The 21,288-nt window shown below is 32.9% G+C and overlaps 1 protein-coding gene across 3 annotated transcripts in view; it reads right to left on the reverse strand.

The window, feature by feature from the left end:
- Hmgcll1 (3-hydroxymethyl-3-methylglutaryl-CoA lyase L1) overlaps positions 1-21,288 on the reverse strand; it is a 140,161-nt gene that overhangs the window by 72,282 nt on the left and 46,591 nt on the right. For 2 of the 3 annotated variants that reach the window (XM_046426710.2, XM_058573392.1), the window contains exons 4-5: positions 9,844-9,939; positions 7,998-8,146 (exon numbers count right to left, since the gene is read on the reverse strand). In XM_046426710.2, coding sequence (XP_046282666.1) covers positions 7,998-8,146; positions 9,844-9,939 — 245 coding nt within the window. The remainder of the gene's footprint in view (positions 1-7,997; positions 8,147-9,843; positions 9,940-21,288) is intronic. The other variant, XM_058573391.1, reaches the window with a different exon arrangement.

Here is a 21,288-nt window from a genome sequence, read left to right on the forward strand (position 1 = left end):
TCAGAGTTCATCTTGTTTCTCTCTCATGGGCTTCCCTAAACAATTCCAAACGAAGAGTGTCTGATATGTTTAAAAGTTTACAAATAAAGATATTCTATATGTCAGCTTCTTCAGCAATCCACTCTTATATAAAAGTCAGGCCTTTCTTGCGAATAAAATGGTCCCTTTCCATCTTAAATTATAAAGCTTCTGGAAAAGCTTGTTTTAGGTATATTCAGCTCATCACCAATCCCAAACTTAATTCAGAGTCTTTGCAACACTATTATTAAAATAGCGCATCATGTATCTGATCATCAGGAGTAGAACCAAGCCACAGAAAGGAGAGAGGGTTGTTGAGAAATGAAGATATAGTTCTTTGGGCCAGAATAAGAAAAATTTTAGATACACAGGTCCCTTGAATACCACACCAATGATGCTGGGCTTTGACAAGCCTCAAAATTATTTTGGGGCACTCAAAATTAGTAGGTAAGGTAGTTATGAAATCAGATTTTTCCCCCAGAAGTATAATCTCCCGTGGAAGTAGTTGTCAGAGGAAAGATGCAAGAAAAAGCAAAAGACAAACTGCTATTATATTTCTCTGATTTTATAAGCACCTATTTATTGGAAGATATATAATGAAACTCATTATAGACTTTGGAGTACAAAAACAATGACATATTTATTGACTCAGAACATGTACATTGATTTCAAGATGTAACTTAAATTTTGAGTTATTAAAATATTAATAAAAGTTATGTTTACAGTTACATCTGTTGGGCCAGCAGTGTAGCTCAGTAGTAGAGTAATTTCCTAGCACTGTAAGGCCCTAGGTTCAACCCCAGGACTACATGCATAAATAAATCAACAAATAAATAGCCCTAGAATCCAGGCAAGCAGCTGTGATGACAAGGAAGGAGAAAGAGTAACAAGTTCAAGTAAAATTTGAAAGTTAGTCCTGGATAGGAAATCTATGTGTTTTCTCTTCTAGTTACTATACTCTAGGATTGTTTAGATAAACTTTCTAAATTTAATTATGACATGTGAAAAGAAAATGTTTTTATTTGAACATAACATTGGAGAATATAGTTAAGGATGGAAAAAAGAAGGATAGTTTGAATACATACAAGAATTAAAGTAACATATTAAACATATGCTGTATATTGATCCTGAACCCAAAACATCTAGATGTAAGTAAACAGAGAGTCCAAGCCATCCGTTTATGTGTTTTCCCACAAAATGTGAATAACAACAAATAAAATAGAATAAATGCCCTAAACAAAACAAAACAGACAAACCTCTCCTGTATTCTCTACTCATTGCTTGACTGTAGCTAACTCACTGCCAGAATCCCAACTCTCACAAGGGCATTTTCATTCATTCAGTTTTTCTCACCAATGACCTTTCCAGGTCTATGGTAATCTTTGTCTTCACACTAGATTACATTTTATTTTCATATGCTCTTTTTTGGCCTTGCAAGTGTCTAATTTGACTTGTTCACATATGGAGTACTTTCTCCAAAGCTATTGTGATGGTCCTCAACTACATTTTCTTATCTGTACTTTAACACGCTAAAGCAGGGGTTGACATGTTAAGGCCCAGGGACCAAATCCTGCCCTTTTGCAAATAAAACTTTACTGGAACACAGCAAGGCCTATGTTTACATAGTATATATGGCTGCTTTTGCACTAGAACACCATAGTTGTAATTGCAACAGAAACCATCTGCCTCCCCCAAATCTAAGCTACTACAATCTGCATGTTTATAGAAAAAGCACTATAAAGAAAAGTTAGACTCCTTTTTCTGACTTTAGAAAGGCCACCATCATTATGAAAATAATGCTCTACTTTGAAAAGTGGCTAAATCCATTTTCTGGACTTCTCTTCCCTAACAATCCATGACATTGGTTCTCAATTTTAACTGCACAGAATCACCTTGAGAGCATAAATAACAAATCAAGGACTTGTAGCTCTGTACAAGGAATGTAGCTCTGTACTAGCTCAGTGGCAAGAAAATGGCCCTGGGTTCATCCCAAGCACTGCAAAAACAAGGCAAAACAAAATAAAATCAACAACCACAACAACAAGGCAAAACTCTAAAACTTAAGGATACACTACAAACATATTAAATAAAAAAACAAGAATAGAATCTATTTCCCAGTATTTTTGAATTTTTGAGATTCTATTATTATGCCTAGATTCAAGTTAAAATACTTTAAAGCTTTCTTTGAAAGAAAATACCAAAACTTCCTTCAGTAGTCCATCCTAGGTAAAGCTGCTGCATAAAAACATTTAATAATATGCTGAGCTATACATTTGCTTCACATATGATAATCTGTATAATAAATTCATTCTATCAATGGCAAACCAGAAGCTAAGAGAAATTAAGTAGGTTGCAGATGTAAATAAAGGTAAGACTCAGACTTTAAAACAAAATCTGTCCAACTTCAGTTTGTGTCTATTACATCAAATTAGTTGCTTATAATTATTTTATGTCCAGCTTGGATTGCCATTCTAAATATTAGCTGGAGTCCAAGGAAACACATCAAGCTAAATATAGACTATTTATAGTTGACTCATAGCTTTTGAAGTACCTTTATTTGCTATTATTTCTGACCACATCTTTTGAAACTTGCTATATTTTCTCTGTCCATTTGCCTTTTCACTATAATTGACCTAACTACCTTATTTGGACCTTTATGCTTTTATTTCCTAAAATGATGCATCCTTAGATTCATTATAAATTTAATTACTTCAGTCTCACCTAAAGGAATCATGGAAGAACATTAGAGGCCCATATTTATAAAGGTCCCTTGGGACAATCATAATGGGGCCCTGCACCACAGATTTCAAGCTACACCTAAGTACAGATCTTGACGGGCTTCTAGTGACCTATGCCAGACACCTCGAGTCATGCTTCAGGTTCAAGCTGGCATTCAATTATATTGTTTGCTATCTGAAAGAGATTTGAAAATGTTATTTTTAAATGGCATGATTGTATATAGAAAGCAATTAGAAAATTAAGACAATGGCAACTCAAGATATTTTTTTTTCTCATAGTTCTACATTTCTTGGCTAAGATCGTCTAGCTCTCAAATTTTTAATGATCCCCTTTAATCTCAAAGACTTGAAATTTACTGAGTTGCTCTCCTACCTTCCAAAATATTTGTCTCCATGACTCCAGATATTTTATTTCATTTAATAAAATCTAATATCATGGCTGTTTTGGGATAATATGAATCAAAAAACCAAAGCAGCAATGTGAAATTAATCTTCTAACCTTTGCTTTTATGATCTGGTTCTAAAATGTAAATCATCATAATTTTTTTGCCAACCCACTCAAAATTTATCTACGTTCCAGATAATTTGTCTGCAGAATTGATGAATGTACCCAGAGTATGAATTGAAGAAGACTAGTCACATGAGATGGGTACTGAAAAGAAGACACCAGACAAACAGTAAATCTGGGTAATCAACCCCCAACTTCTCTAGGCAGAGTTTAAATGAGTTCTTCATTTAGAGGAGATGCATATCCTTGTTCAATTCAGACACTCACAAATTTTTGAACCATGAATTCTACCCTCCACCACCACTGATTTTACTTTAATGTAACACCACAAAACATGTTAAGTAACACTTAGGGAAAATCCATCTGGCTAGTATATATATATGCCTTCAAACAAACCATACATGTGAAAGAAAATAGGTTTAACAGATGCCTCATTTTTAGTTTTATGTCTCATATTTAATTACACATCTTGGTAAATGTTGATTTGAATTATTCTTCCAGACCAACACCTAGGCCTCAGTTTAATGGTAGAAGTTAAAAACAAACTCCTCTAGACAGCAAGAAGCTGCCCACTTATGAGAAGCAGGTGCTACATATGCAAGTGTATTCCACTTTAGTCAATCACTCAGTGAATGTATCAGTCATAGGAAATACTTGCTGCTAGGCACTATGTGTTTAAAGAACAGAGCCCAGAATATGGTGCATCATTATCTTACTCAATAGAATGCTATTACCCTCAGGGTTAGAGTCAGAATCCATAATAACACCCTGCCTTAGACAGGGAGAAGGACAGGGTACAAACAGCACAACATGATCCAGGTAGTTTGGCTAATTCAACAAAAAGTCTACAGGTTTTGAATATATATGTTAAATCATAAGTCATGTCTCAAACTGAAAACTGTTTTGATGGGGAGGACTGTGTCCTTACTTCATGTCATTTAGGAAGATTGCCATTTAAAAATCTGTCAATTATATAAAGCTGGGAAATACATTAAGTTCAGGAAGAACTTCCTAATAACGATGGTCTTATACTAAAGACTAATTGGATCACTAATATATGTGATATGATCTCTTCTGGAAACCTTTAAAACCAGACTTAATTTTGGGTGATAGTAGATAAAGAGATGGAGAAAATGAGTTCTCTAGCTCACCTCCTCCTACATATTAATAGGTATCATTCACATGTTACATACATGTAAACATTATCTTATCTGACAAATGTCTTTGTTTTCTGGATCTAAAAGAACTCTACGGATTGTCCATATTAGCTTAGTTATTATTTTGCCTTTATTCTTTTATCGCATTATTTCCAGTTTTACTTTTCTGGAAATTTGAGAAGAAATACAACAGGTCACAGATCAATATTATTGCATTTTGTAACTTTTAAAACAATGGATGAATAATTTTGTTGTTTCATAGGAAAGTGAAAAAATTACTTCACTGAGCTTTCAGTAGGTTCCAACTTTGAGAAGTTCAGTCATGAAGCAAATTATTCTAGGCCATTTTGTAGAATAGCTTATCTAGGCCACTTTCTAGGAGAGTGTTCATGGTTTATGCTTTGATATACAGAGCTGCTGACCTTTTTATTTTTAATGTGCATTGATAAGCATTTAAATAAGGAAATTAATGGAACCCTAGTGGTAATTTTGTCTTTAAATTAATACCCTCACAAAGAAAGTGAGCATACAATTCATGTGACTTGATTAAAGAGAAGTTACTATTCATTTTAAACAAAAAGCAATAAATCCTAAGTGTTTTAAATGATGTATAGGGCATTATTTCACGTCTGAGGCATTTCAATTTAACAGAATCCTGGAAAATCAATAAATATTTCTTTCCATAAATGCTATTAATAAGAGGAGAGAAAACAATTACATCCAGCACAAACTTTTATGTTCCTTGACCTTCATAACCTTTTTAACTTTACACAAATATTAGATAAATAACCCAGATTTTTAAAACCTATGCCACATGAATTAAGTATTAAAGAATTAAGTACACAATTTAGATATTTTACTTCATGCATATATATGTATATGCAGCAGAAGTGTCTCAGAGATTACATGAAGTTCTGAATATGTATAAAAATGTGTGCACACATATGTGATGTGTGGTTTGGGAGGAGCAATTGGGCAAAAATCTTCCTAATTCTAATGAAAGCTACTAGTTAGTTCACATGAAAGTTACATTTTTATATAAATTTATGTTTTTTGTGAACATTTATAAAGTGTGTACTGCATTCTAGCCTTTAAATCTGACAGCTGATGACATAAATTTTCTGGATGATGATCAAGCACATATGTGATAGAACAACTATTGCTATGTGAAATGAGCTGAAGCATCTGAGTTTTAACTGGTGGAGATGGCTCTTTTCCTGACATAAATACCAATGCTTTGTGAATGACAATAGCAAGTACCTAAAGTCTAGATTGCAAAATAAAAATAATTTTTTTTCTTAAAACACAAAAAAAAAAATCTGTGGGAGAGAGAGAAGATAATTTAAAGTGCACAAATAGCTAATGAACTCACATGCTAAAAGGTATATTCCCATAAAGGAATAGTGTTCCACATAATCCAGAAGTTAATTTTAAAAAATCATATTTGAAAACACATATTTCTCTGCAGTGTTCTACAATAGAGTCTCCACTGAAGTTACTTTTTTGGTTTTACTGAGTCACTTCTCATCCATCTGTAGCCTTATCAAAGACTGCCAGGTTCTTAAGTCACAGTATGGTTAAAAGTTTCTTTACTGATGAGGCAATATAAATTGTCAATCAAAAAAATTAAAGATGACTTTGGATTTCAATTAGTTCAGTTACACTAACCATTTTTTTTATGAGAGAGCTAAAACCTAAGAGCTGACTTCATACAATTTGTTTATGTACATCTTTCAACATTAAAAATCCCTACAGAGTTCCTGTTTAAAGAACAACACTTCTTACAGATTTGCCTTTTTTTCAACTTTCCAATGAAAATTACTTTAGAGCTTACATTTCACATTTTAAAGACATATGAAATAGAATAGGGTCTTCTTAGTTTCCTTTCTTTTAAAGGTAAACAACACAAAACAACTTATTCATATTGAATTTAGGAACTTATAGTGTGTGCTTCTTTATATATGGTTATGTAAATTTTGCCTTAAAAATAAATATTGTTTTATGCATCTGGAAGGACATTAGCTTGGCTTTAAATTTTTTTGCTAGTTTTTCCTATGATATATATCTATTTTAATTACAAAAATAATTCCACATCTTAAAAAGCTCATGTTGAAGACTTACCACAAAAAGAGGAAAAAGTTTAAAAAACAACAAAACAGTTCACTATGGCATAGCCCAACTCTACTTATTCTCCAAATGGGCTTGACTCATTTCCAATCCTTTTCTAATATCCTCGATTAAGGGTGATTCACTTGGCTTTCTCATTTACTATTCAATCATCCTGACACTATGGACTTTGCTCACCTCAACTAAAGGAAGTACAATGTACATCTAAGTCAATTTCTGGCACTCAGTCTTCTCTTGCAAATACCATGCCTGTCAATTTATGATACTACAACATGTTTTTCAAATTTGTATATTTATGAAATCAATAGACATTTATGTAATGTCTTTCTTCAGTGACACAGACTTTATTTTGTGTGCTATATCACATAGGCATAATTGCAATACTTTTTGTAACTGCTGGTCCTGGTAGCAAGCAAGAACCAAGGTAGGAGTTCCTCTCTTCTCCCTCTGTCTCTGGCTCTCACAGCTACTAGGAGACCCCTTCTTTTTTCCATTTGTTTTCTACTACTCCGTCTTGTCACTGATTTGCACGCGGCTCCATGATAGGAACACCAAAATAGAGACCTCAGCAGAACAACCACATAATCTTTAAACTCAGGTGACAAGGTTTACTATCCCATTCCCAAACTCCTGTGTGAGAAAATTGGACTTGTAGATCTCAGGCCAGGTGATTTTGTTTGTTTGTTTTTTGTTTTGTATATTTGGAATCTCCTGGATTGAAAAGCTGATAACTCAGACCATGAGCAATGCTGTTTTTACAAGAAAAAGGCAAGGCAATGAGAGAAGACCACTATCTTGTATATACCTGCACTTATAGAAAAAATATAGAATAAAAACTAGAGGAGAACTATTTGTGTTTGTATGCTGTATGCAGTTTGTCAAGTATTTTTAAACAGTGCTCTGCATGGTACTATGAATAAGCTTTGGGGTTATCCAGTGGAAGTAAGGAAGTCAGCAATTAAGGGGAAGTTGAATGGGTAAAATGATGTTCCCAACTTCCCAGAGCAGCTCAGAGGCTCGATGTTATGTCCAACTTATTCTATTAAAGTAATACATAAACTTGTCCTTAAAGAAAGTCATGCTTTTGAAAAAACATATTTGAAAACCATATTAGATGTTTCCTTCTTAAAACTGCTAGGACTGTTTTATCAATATATCAACACACACGAAGTTGAGATCAAAAGATAGTTGAATCTGGAAAGCTGAGAGTTGATATAATGGTTAGTGCTGGAATCACATGCTAGTCCCTCTGATCTTAATTTCATTATACATTCCATAGGCCAGATACCCACTAATAATCATTAATAGCATTAATAATATGTGACTGTATAGACTGCCTTGATTAAATAAGGTACAAATAAGATATCCTATGTATATGTCTACAGAGTTCATAACTAAGCTGTAATAATAGATGCTAATGAAATAGAATTTGTGGGACTTTATAAGTACCCTCGAACTGGAATATTCATGTGCCTTGCAGACTTAACGACCTCTTCAAACTTTCCCATACTTTCTTCAATGGAACAATTAATATTCTTCTTGCTAAAGGATTCAGATGCAGCACCAAAAACTGATATCTCAGTGGCTCCAGCAGCAACCTGAAAAACATAAGTTAAAGCCAAAAGCAAAATTTTTCAAAAGTATAAATGATAGCAGAAGAGTAACTATTAAAGCATGCTTATGTTACCATTTGACTTAAAATTTAAAACTAGACTCCTCTCATCTTGTCACATACTCCGTTTTGAAAGGGAAAAATATTTTAATAACAGAATAATTCTATAAGTTCATATATCTATGAGGCACAAAAAACACAGAGATGATGTTCCAATTTAATTTTGCCTTTCAACATATTATCCTGAGAAATACTTCTACCCTAATTGTGGAAAATACTTTCACCCCAATAAAACCTTTATTTTCCACAGAAAACATTATTTTCAAACCAATTATTAAATTAGAGGATAGAAAACATGCTGGTTTTGTTTTTCTTCTTTTCCTACAATCCAAGAGAAAAATACTTTTCCAATTCATTTTGGATTTTGCCCCAAACTTTCCTTCCAACTCTTAACCTAGCTTCTATTGTTTTATGTCCTGACTGCTACAAGCACAGTCTTGTGTGTCTAAGACTCTTAATCTTCCTGTCAGTTTTTAAGTTGAAAATATTAGCTAATATTTTCTTCCTTTGGCCCCATTTGTCATCTTCACTCCTTCCTCAAAGCTTCTCTATTGATTTGTTTTCAAATGTCAACTCTCCTGAGCTACATCCCCAGCCCTTTTTTATATATTTTATTTAGAAACAGCAACTCACTGTGTTGCTTACGGCCTAAGTTGCTGAGGCTGGCTTTGAACTCACAATTCTCCTGCCTCAGCCTCTTCAGCTACTGGAATGACAGGCATGTGCCATCTATTTCACCCCACTGATGGTACACTATCCTGAGGATGTCTTCTCAGTAACTTTCTTAAGGTGGAAGATGGCAACATTTACACATTCTTAAAATGCCTCTTTCTTTATAAAGTAATGATTATATCAAATCAAAGGAATGAAAAGATAAATGGTTCTAACAGCACATATACTAATACGTAATACACTAACTAGGACTCCACAACTTCAGCTTTATACCATACAGTGTCAAATGCAGAAGCAAAGAACAATCATTAACACTAGAGTAGCTACAGTAGAACTATTGCAATAAGCCCATGTAAGCACAATACAGTAAGCTTCTGCTTAAATTTGGAATAGCTATTCTTGTATGTATAATTATTCAAGCTTTCACTTAAACATAAATCCCTAAATCACACAGAATCAGAAGAAAAACAAAGAAGAAGAAGAAAAGTCATTAGATGTACACACAAAGTTGAACTTCGTCTAGAGGGAGGAAGCAACAGAAACAAAAAACTTGTCCAAGAATTTTTGACAAAATATTTATCCATCTCAGGAATATTAATGACTTATCAATAAACGTTTGAGTTGTACCCTGTATTACCTACTTAAGAGGGAGACACAAAATACACTGTTAAAAAAATATGACAATGAAGAATTTTACTTTTATATTTTGTTTCTGTTATTTTAATGTTTTGATTCTTAATTTTCTTGAATGCTTAAATTAAAAGAGCCAATTATGTAACACTTTGGTCTCTAACAATGCTGTGAGGGTACACCGCATTTCTACACATTCATGTTAGTATATTAGTAGTGTACTTATAAAAGTTAATTACACAGGACACCATTTTAACTTAGTACATATCTTTAAAACAATTATGGGCATATAAATTTTAGAAAAACGAGTAGCACACTTACAGCACAGTGAAAACCCTGAAGATTAGGAGTAAGGACAGGATATCGAACTCCTGGATATTGATTAATGCCTTTCATCACTTCAGTGTGATCAGCCATCTTAAATACATAAGAGTTACATTTAAATATGTAGCTGAATATTAGATCAAACATGTACTTAGATTTGGGGGTAGGTTATAATTGCATATGCAAATATATTCTACAAAATAACGCTTGAAATTTTAAAAGTGTGCCAATATAACTGCAGAAAAAGTAGTTGTCAGTGTCATAGGTATATAATGACTGGATATGAGCTTAATTAATTCATATAAAAAGATCTGGCCACCTGAGTGATTACAGAGTCTCATGAACTTTTCTAATTTCCTTAAAAATGTTCACTTGACCAAAATTCATTCTCTACCATTCTGTATAATTTAATAGTCCAATCCTCAAACATTCCTGATAGTGGGGAGAGTGTGAAAGGCTCTCCTCCTCCCACAGGAGAATTTTATGACTAAACAGCTTCTAGTGCATGCAATTTTACAATGTTTAATAAGATACAAATTATACATGTCCATTAGAATAACTTAACAAAACTGAGATATGTTACTTGGGTAGCACAGGTGTTTCAGTTAGTATAGTTATTATGCTTAATATAGTAAAATCAAACAATTACTACCTATTTCTCACAGGCAAAATATAAATACGGTAGAGAAAACACATATGACAAAATTTAACCCACCCTGTTAATATTTTATTTTCTGAATCTATTAAAAATCAACTTTAACTTAAAATATCCAATCCACAAAGTCCATTAGTTACTCTTTTAAAGCAATCACTGATAATCAGATACCATGATTGACACATGAAAATTATTGCTTACATAACTATTTCATATTTTAAAATATCAAATTATGCATGAACTATGTATATATGTAAAATAATATATGATGGAATGTATAAAAAATGAACTGGAGAATGTGTTTTAATTAGCAAACAAATCAAACAACTTACATCAAACCAAAACTGATATCCTTACTGCGGAAATGGAGAATGAAGACTATTGTTTTATCTCTATACATATTAACTTCTTATAATGAACATGTATTATTTTGAATGTTAAAAACATAAATTAACTAAAGCATAAGTGGTTTTCCTTAATATATGTATACATACTTTAAAGCAATATAAAATATTACAATATTTGTTGTGTTTGCGCTATTAGTCTTCTCAAATTTAGTTAAATGCCAGCAGAGTTAAACTAAATATTTTGAATGAATATAATTTGGATTAATTAAATGTCTTAAATATATTTTAAATTTAAATTAAATTTTTAAGATGCAAAATAATCCCTCTGGTTGACTGTCATTGTCATGCCTTACCAGTAATTAAAACTGCTTGGTTCATTCAATACAGACACATTTATTTAAACCTAACATGTGATTCTTGATCATTTATTTCTAAGGTAACATATCCACCATCTCCCACCTCATTACTATAACCTTTGCAAAGGACATAATATCTACCATATCAATTCATTTGTGATTCATAAAAGCCAAATCCCTTATTTCATTTTAGTCTCATTTAATGTTAACTCGGATGTTTACTGAGCATCTACCGTGTCCAAAACCATATGCTAGATCCTATGGGAAAAACAGATCTTACTTTTCTGTGAGAAACTGAGGTCCTATCAACGAAGTCATTTGCAGGATAGTTGTGGAGAAAAAAACAGATACACATGGAGAATTCACAATCCAAAGGGATACACTGGTTGCTAATTAAAACACATAAAAGTTTGGAAAGGGAAAATACTGGTATGACCTATGATAGTCTATGAACATTTAAAAGAAAATATGGAGTACAAACTGAAGCCCTTGACTGTAGCATATTATAAATTTAAAAATAAAAATGGTCATAGTAAGATTTCCAGTTCTACATACTCTTCCAGGTTCTCTCCACTGTCAATCAAGTGGTGTATTCTATTTACTTCCCCCCTGGAAGCTGGGTGGGCTCTGATTGTTCCAACTAATAGTATATAGTGAAAATAATACTGTATGACTTCTGAAGCTAGGTTATAAAAAAGGATATAAGTTCCATATGGCTTTCTTTTTGGGGAAAGTCAGTGTGGAGAAATCAGCCAACATGCTAGGAGAAAGAAAAGACTCTCCTATGCAGACAGGGCACCCGAAGAGGCCTCCTGGAGAATCTGTGTGAATTGAGATTGAGGCCCCCAGCCAATACCTATTATCATCCCCTCTATCTGTCACTGAAGTAACCTTCACATGATTCTGACCTCCAAAATCAGAGACTACAGTTGAGATCCTAAACATTATGGACCAAGAACAACCTGTCACTCTGTGCTCTGCTCAAATTCCTAATCTACAGAATAAGTGAACATAATAGATGCTTATTTACACCACTAAGTCCTCAAGGACTTCATTATATAGACGCACATTCTGGAATTCTGAAAAATGGATAGGGCTAGAAAAGAAGGACAGACAGAAACACAGCATTTGGCTAGAGAACATTACTGGTGAATAATCAGGGTTGAGATATAAAGATGGATGTCCTACATTGTGACACATCTTTGACATACTTTCACATTAATCTAAAGATCCGTAATTTATCCTGAAGGCAACACAAAGGCATGGAGAGTCAGTGTCGAACTGGCACAGGACTGAATAAAAGTAGTATTATAGAAGGATGAACCAGATGGAGGTACAAAGGTCAGTCTAGAAAGATGGAGATGATTCTCAGATTATCATGAGATTCCAGTTTATGTGAAATTCTATTGTAGAAAATGGCACTAGGAATAGAACTCCCAAAGAAAAATTAATAGGACAAGAGCTAATAGCATGAATGATTACTTGAAAATGCAATCATCACTATTTTATAGCCTTCCTTTTAAAATATTTGACATTTGTACAGATTTCAACACAGTTCTTGATTATCCACGGATATTGCCTTGGTGCTTGATGCTATTTAGAATGTGAGCTTTCTGTCTCCTCTCTGCCTTGTTTTTCTCTCACACTTGCGCGCTCTCTCTCTCTCTCTCTCTCTCTCTCTCTCTCTCTCTCTCTCTCTCTCACAAACACACACACACAAATAAGCATTAATATGCAAATTATAAGAAAACCATAGCATTTGTTTATAATTTCAAGCAGAAAGAATTTACTATTAGTTATAGCCTGTTGAAATTAAGTAAAAAGAACAACATTCTCTTACTAGAAAATAATGTCAAATCAATATTACTAATGCTTAAAATTTATTAAACATAATAACCTTAAACATTTATTGAAAACACCTATACTACCAGGATAACAAAAATGAATACTGTGTCCCTAAACAAATATAGATTAGGTTAAAGTATGGCATTCTATCATAAATAGCACAAAGGGCAAATCAAATTTTAATCTACAAGAAATATTGGTCATCTCAGCCTACAAGAGCATTTTTCCATTCTATATATAATTTAATGAAAGTCTTGAATCAATGTGAAGAACCTTATATAATGAAATAAACATAAATTGCTTTTTATAGATGTTTCAACCAGTAGAACTTCAAAGGAGACATAATAATAACCATGTTTCCATGTCATAACAGCTGAATTTTGATAATCATTGAAGATGTCTTCATTTTATGATAAACATATGAACTAGAATCCAAAAACTCACTACTTTTTGTTTTGAAAAAAGTCACATATAATGAGGTCATTTAGAAAATAATAGCATTCTGTCCTATTTTGTTTAAAGGCAATAAGAAAAGAGTTTTAGGATATTCTAATAGGATGTGATGTTATTATAATGAATAAAATAAAGTAGGTTTCAATTAAAGCTATAAAATCCTTACTTTAATATCTTTTTATTGGACAGTTTATGTTATATTTCAATCTTGATGTTATTTTAATGTCTAAAGTTTATCTATTATTCAAACAATGGAACTAACTATTTCTTTACATTACTGTTTTGACATTTAATAAAAAAACTTTCTACATCTGGTTTGATTTAAAATATTTTTCAGATTTTTCTGTGGCTTTTTATTGAATAAAATGCAATATCAAGAAACCTCATGATTTGGTTGGGAACATGTTTTGCCATCATCTGGATATAGTCTGGAAATAACAATACCTGTGACTTTCTTTTTTTTTTTTTTTTTCTCTTTAAATTTAATTTTTATTGTAAACTACTGATGCATAAAATCACATAGAAGAAAAATATAATTGCATGTCTTGAAGTACAATAAAAAAGCAAACCTTTGGGAATTGTCCATCCAACTTAAGAAAATGCACTATGACACTTGAATACCACATTGCCTTTCATAAACTTAACATGGATAAGTATCTCTACAAACCATTTTTTCAAAGGATTCCATTGTACATGGACATAAAATATTCCTCTTATTGAAGATGTCTAGCTATTTCTTCCCTTCTCACAGAGAAAATCCTTATCAATCAGCAAACAAACTTCAGTAACAACCAATTTACCAGAAAAGTTTTTTTTTTTAATTTTTTATTGTTGGCTGTTCAAAACATTACATAGTTCTTGATATATCATATTTCACAATTTGATTCAAGTGGGTTATGAGCTCCCATTTTTACCCCATATACAGATTGCAGAATCACATCAGTTACACATCCATTGATTTACATATTGCCATACTAGTGTCTGTTGTATACCTGTGACTTTCTATCCAACAAAGCAGGACTACTATGAGTAATCAATTTCTTAGGCATTCACATGTTGATATGGATTCAACTAGTCACAATATTTGTAAGAGTTTTAATGATATGCAAAAGACTATAAGGATTAGAATGTAATAAGTTTAGAGAATTCATTAACAACTATCATAGTGCAAATAAATTTAAATAGTCCATTTTATACATATTTAGACATCCTACTAACATTTTGTTATTATCTGAACACTATAATCTCTCCTAAACTTTTAGGCTTTTATTATGTTCCCCAGTCAATGACAATGGCTAAATACAGAAGGAGCATTGTTAGTGTTCTGATCCTGCCCCAGTTCTCCGAGATTAGTACAAGTACAAGATAATGCATATGAGTAAACACTAATAAACCATGACAAGAGTTTCTCGTGAGTTTCACAAAGGGAGTAAGTAATATTAGAAGTTTCAATATTTTTTTGTAAATTAGCTGTTAACTTTACAATTGAGGGAATACAAAAATTAACATATTTTTTAAATATCACAAGGCCATAAATTTTTAAGTTTATTTCAATACTTATTCATTCCTCTTAATATTTATACACATACAATTACTACCTGTCTAACATTTAGGTATAGGAAAATGAAGCAAATGTAATCCTTTCATTGATGCATGGGCTACTGAGGGGGGCATATAATTATGTGTGTGTGTGTGTGTGTGTGTGTGTATGTGTGTATGCATGTGCATGTATTATATAAAAACACATATACCATAAATACAAAATAACACATAACCATGTCACCTGAAATTCCAGAGAACGTAGATAAGGAAACATTTTTCTTTATAGCCCAAGCTTAAATAATGACAAAATATTTAAGCTACACCTTATTTATATCAAATGTAAATCACCCAGGAGACTATTTTTTAGTGGAGCAATACTATTCATAGTATTTGAAAGTATTCCAAATTTTTCATTGAACAAAGTTATTCATATAGATAGATAGATGTAAAATTCAATTTTACTTCATATTAAAATGGTCACTTTAGAGTTGAGGCAAGAGCAAATGTTCCATGTCCCACTGTATCTGGTATCAAATATATGTAAATATACAGGGAAAACAAATTTTTAACATGAATGGAACTAACTAGTATGCAGAATATCCTTTCAAATATTATACACGTAAAGTTGTAAGAGAAACAGTTTCTATTAATACAAAAATCAAATGAAAATGTTTTTCTACCAGAATGTTTTGTTTTTAATTTTTATTAAAATCACAGAAAATAGAATAAGCCAAAATCATGTGTGAAGTTCACAAAAATGTAATTATTCTTCCAGAAACAATATATCACTGTATAAGATTATATATTACAAAATATTAGGTTACATATTAACATGACATTACCAATAATGAGTTATTAAACCGATATTTTTTTCTAATCTTTCAATAAAACTATTTTGTCAACAGTGCTGGAGAATAGACTGAATCATCTTTCTACTTTCCCCATAGAAAATCTTATAAACTATTGTCATTAGAAAAAGGCCAAGATATACAGTTAAAAAAAACTATGGGAAAAAATAAGTAATCTCAGACAATTCAAGTTTTCAAAGTATTTTCGTTTGAGGTATTTATAAATGTTTAACTTTAAAATTTTATGATTTCATGAATTCCTTTTTTAAATTAAAAACTAACATTGATTTTCCCATCCAATTTTATATTTGATATTATAGGTTCTTTTTCAAAAAGCAGTGTCTTTGTAAATTGAGCTGCTATAAACATTGATGCGGCTGCATCACTAGAATATGCTTATTTTTTAACTCTGTTGGGTATAAGCTGAGGGGTGGGATAATTGGGTCAAATGGTGGTTACATTCCAAGTTTTCTAAGGAATCTCCATACTGCTTTCCATAATGGTTGTACCAATGTGCAATCTATCACCAACATATGAGTGTGCCTTTTTCCCAAAATCCCCACTAACATTTATTGTTACTTGCATTCATGATAACTGCCATTCTGACTGGAAAGAGATAAATACATGACCAATGCAATTCCACTTCACATACAATCACAAGAATGTGATCAAAATTGGAATGGGTGGCACTCCATGCACATATAATATGTCAAATACACCCTACTCTCATGTATATCTAAAAACAACAAATTTTTAAAAAAAAGAAGAAGAAGAAAGCCAAGAGGAGAAGGGAAAAAGCAAAAGTAGTATCTCAGAAATGTTTTCTAGGAATTCTTTGTTCTAATTTCATGCACCTTCTAATAAGTTTGAAATTATCAAAATAGAATATTTCTAAAAGAAAAATAAATTTTTAAAATTTTAAAAAAAGTAATGTCTTTGCATACATATCCAGGAATAAAGTTCCTTGCAAGTGGTTGGTCACGTGTCTCCTATTTATTCACAGATTTCAGCCAGAGAGATGGCCCTGAACTGTCCAAATATATCATTTACAAAGAGCTCAGCAGCTGCTTCACTGAAGTGACAAGGCAGAGACAGTGGCCAACTACTCCAATACTGAAAGCTCTCCAAGATGAGGCCTACTTCATATCTTTCCAGAAATACAATCCTGAAAATACAATCCTGAAATAAGAAGGATACTTACTGAGCCATACCTTAAGATTGTTCCTTGAAAATTTTCATATTTCCTAGTTCCAATGCTGGTGATGGAGGTATTAAACAGGAAGTCAAGTTATCAACAAAAGGAGGAGGAGAACATAGAGTTAATAGGATGGGTTTTTGAGTAGCACAATTAATAATGACATCTTTTTCTTTGGGAGGGGTGTACGAAGGAACACTCAACCACTGAGCCACATCCCCAGACCTATTTTGTATTTAATTTAGAGACAACTCACACTGAGTTGCTTAGTGCCTCCCTGTTGCTGAGGCTGGCTTTGAACTTGCAATCTCCTACCTTAGCCTCCCAAGCTGCTGGGATTAAAGGCATGCGCCTTCGTGCCTGGCAACACGGACATCTTTTAAAGAAGTGCAGAATCATCAAACAGAAAAGTCCCTGGGTATGGTATTTGAGGGTTCTCCATGTCCACTTTTCACAACTCCACCATCATTTAAAACGAACCTGTCATTGTCAGAAGAGATTTTTCCTTTACTGCAATCCATAGACTTTGTCTCTGCTATTCCAAGCCAAGCACTGTATTACGGAATCAAGAAACTAAACAAAAATATAGATAATCTAAGAGGCAGAAATAAAAGTGGGAACATTTAGAGGCTGAGAGACTCTAAAACAGATGTGGGGTGTAGGAAATTTTTGGAAGTAAGGAAAGAGGACTTTTAAAAGTCTTGTGGTAGGATATTAATTGGCTCCCTTTTAAGGTACTATATGAAGCTCAGTAAAAATATATTGTAATTACTTTCAACTATTTTGACATTCTGAGTGTACCTCTAAAACATTTTAATTATTGCCAAAGCAGGATCGTGTGAGGTCCTGAGTTTTATTTTAATTACGTGCAACTGATAGAATTAAGGTTCTTTATCTTGTTAGCTAAATTCTGTGTATGATTCAGAGTTATTAAGAATCAAAGCTGGAAAGCTATTAGGAAAAAGAAAAAAAACATTCCTACAAAGAGAAATACTCATTGTAGTCTGTAGCATTTATTACCATGTCCACTGCTTAGTAAAGTGTTTCTCAAACACTAGTTTGAGGACTGCTTGGGTTGGAATTTTCTAAACTGATTTTTAAAATGCTATTTTATGTGCTATACCAGCCCCAAGAATCAAACTATGAGTGTAAACTGGAAATCTGCGTAGTCAGCATGTTGCCTGTGTGATCTAGAAGAGTCTGCAACTCTTTCCCCAGTGAGAAATAAAAATTTTTGAGTAGGTTTGTTCCATAACCCACAAGGACCTGGAGAATAAGATTGCATTTTATCTCACCCTGCATAAAACTCAACTCAAAGTGGATCGAGGACCTAGGCATTCGACTAGAGTCCCTGTGCTAACAGAAGACAAAGTAGGCCCAAATCTTCACCATGTCATCTTTGGAATTGACTTTCTTAAAAAGACTCCTAAAACCAGGAGGAGTAAAATCAACAACCAATAAATGGGATAGAATAAAACTAAAATGTTTCTTCACAGCAAAGGAAACAATCAATATTGAAAAGACCCTACATAATGGGAGAAAATCTTTTCCTACATGCAGATCAGATAGAGCATTAATCTCCAGGATATATAAAGAACTCAAAAACTTAACACCAAAAAATAAATAAATAAATAGCCCAGGCTGCGGTTATAGCTCAGTGGAAGACTGCTTGCCTAGCGTGTGTGAGGCATTGGGTTCCATTCTTAGCACCACATAAAATAAATAAAAGTCCATCAACAACTAAAACATATAAAAACAAAACAAATGGGGAAGGAACTGAACAGACACTTCACAGAAAAGGAAATACAATCGGTCAACAAATATATGAAAAAAAATGTTCAACATCCCTAGCAATTAGAGAAATGCAGATCAAAACTGCTCTAAGATTTCATCTTACTTCTGTCAGAATAGCAATTATCAAGAATACAAGTAACAATAAATGTTGGCAAGGATATGGGCAAAAGGTACACTCACACATTGCTGGTGGGACTAAAGACTGGTGCAATCACTATGGAAAGCAGTATGAAGACTCCTTAAAAAATCTGGAATGGAACCATGACCCAGCTATCTCACTCCTCAGTCTATACCCAGAGGACCTAAAATCAGGATACTCCATTGATACAGCCAAATCAGTGTTTAAAGCAGCACAATTCAAAATAGCCAAACTATGGAACCAACTGAGGTGCCCTTCAACAGATGAATGGATAAGGAAAATGTGGTATATGTACATGATTGTATATTACTCTGCCTTAAAGATTAAAACTATGGCATTTGCCTGTAAAAGAATGGAGCTTATGCTAGGTGAATTAAGCCAATCCCAAACAGCTGAAGGCCAAATGTTTTCTCTAATATGTGGATCATAATTCACAATAAGGCAGGGGGGTTGCTAGGGAAGAATAGAGGTACTTTGTATTAGACAGAGAGGACTGAAGAGAGGGAAGAGGGCATGGGGGTAGGAAGAATAGTGGAATGAATCAGACACTATTACCCTATGTGCATACATGATTGCATGACCGGTGTAACTTTACATCCTGTACAACCAGAAAAATGAGAATTTATACTCCATTTATGTATGATGTGTCAAAATGCATTCTACTGTCATGTATAACTAATTAGAACAAGTTGAAAAATTATTTTAAAAACACGTACAAATGTTGATAGCAGCATCATTCCAAAATGTAGAAATAACCTAAATGTCTTCAACTGATAAATGGATAAATGAAATGTGGTATGTAAATGCAATGGAATACTATTCTACAATTTAAAAAATCAAGTAAATGGTACATGCTGCAAAAATGAAGAAACCTCAAAAACATTATGTGAAGTAAAAGAAGTCAGAAACAAAAGGCCATGCTTTCATTTACATTAAATGCAAATCTATAGCGGTAGTAGAAAAGACATTAGCATTCTCAAGAAGCTGAGGGAAGAAATATATGGCAAGCAATTGCTAATAGGTACAGGGCTTATTTTGGGGATGATGGAAATATTCTAAAATTTATTGTGGTGATTGTTGCACAACTCTGAGAACGTACTAAAATCCATTAAACTGAAAGAAAATAAAAGATTTTATCTTATGCTTTGCTATGAGCATCATCAAGATAAAGAGTCTTATAAATAGGTCACACCACTCTCAACATTTTGAACATTATGAAATTGGCATGAGGTTGTATCAGACACCTAAGACCACTAGAGAGCCAAAGACAACATTACATCAAGGTTATCCATTCCCCTGCTGGAGCCCTGTTAGCTACAAACCATTCAACAGTGCAGAGAAGCTAAGTCCTCAAAGATATTGAGAATTCCAAACTCCTCATTATCTTTACCAGAGCATCCAATTCTTAGAGAAATGCTCCCAGCTCATCTCTAGCCATACCAAAAGGTTTACAATGCTACATCATGCTAATTCACATCTCTGATCCTCCATATCACTCCATCTGCCTAAAAATCATTCCTCCCTTTCCCATTTAGTTAATTGACTTAATCTTCCATTTTTAAACTCAAAATATCCTCTTCTAAGACATTTTCGAAAATTAGCTTGATTTAGATATTTTCTACTTTCATAGGTCACTATCTGTTTATCAATGCTCTTTTATCAAACCTTATATAATTTCTGTTAATTTATGTGTCTTTCTCCCTAACTTATCTGCTCCTAAAATACCTTGCATAAAAGGAGCATTTAATAAACGATTTTCTAATTAAAGGTCACTTGTCCCCCTTGGTTTCAGCCCTTTACTCTAGTTGGAATTAACTTTGAATTCAGTTCAATGTAAATTGTGATTCTTTTTCCTCCATTAATTGCTCTAATATTTTATTGCTAGTAATAACAATAATAATGACAAAGCCACATTTACTTTATTCTGAGCTAGAGGTTAGGTCTATGTGTGTTGAGTTTTTTATGTGCTGACTCTTTAATCATTTTTAATTATCCAATGAGTGAGATGGTTTCTGAAGAAGAAAAAATAGATTTAGAGATATAAGGAAGAGGAAAGTCACCTAGCTAGTGAGTGGAGAGGTTGGTCTGAAGTTCAAGTCCACCTGACTGTAAAGTGTGTTCTCTGCATAAACTCCTTGATAAATACATCTTCTATATCTTCTATATTTTCATTTTGGCTACTGCTAAATAGTTTGTATATCAAAATGGCAAAAACAAGGCTCATTAAAAGAATTCAGGTCAAACAATTTGGAGGCATATTTTACTATC

Source organism: Marmota monax, unplaced genomic scaffold (assembly GCF_021218885.2).
Source record: "Marmota monax isolate L192 unplaced genomic scaffold, Marmota_monax_Labrador192_F-V1.1 WCK01_AAM20220418_F8-fsc00247, whole genome shotgun sequence".
NCBI classification, from domain to species: Eukaryota; Metazoa; Chordata; class Mammalia; order Rodentia; family Sciuridae; genus Marmota; species Marmota monax.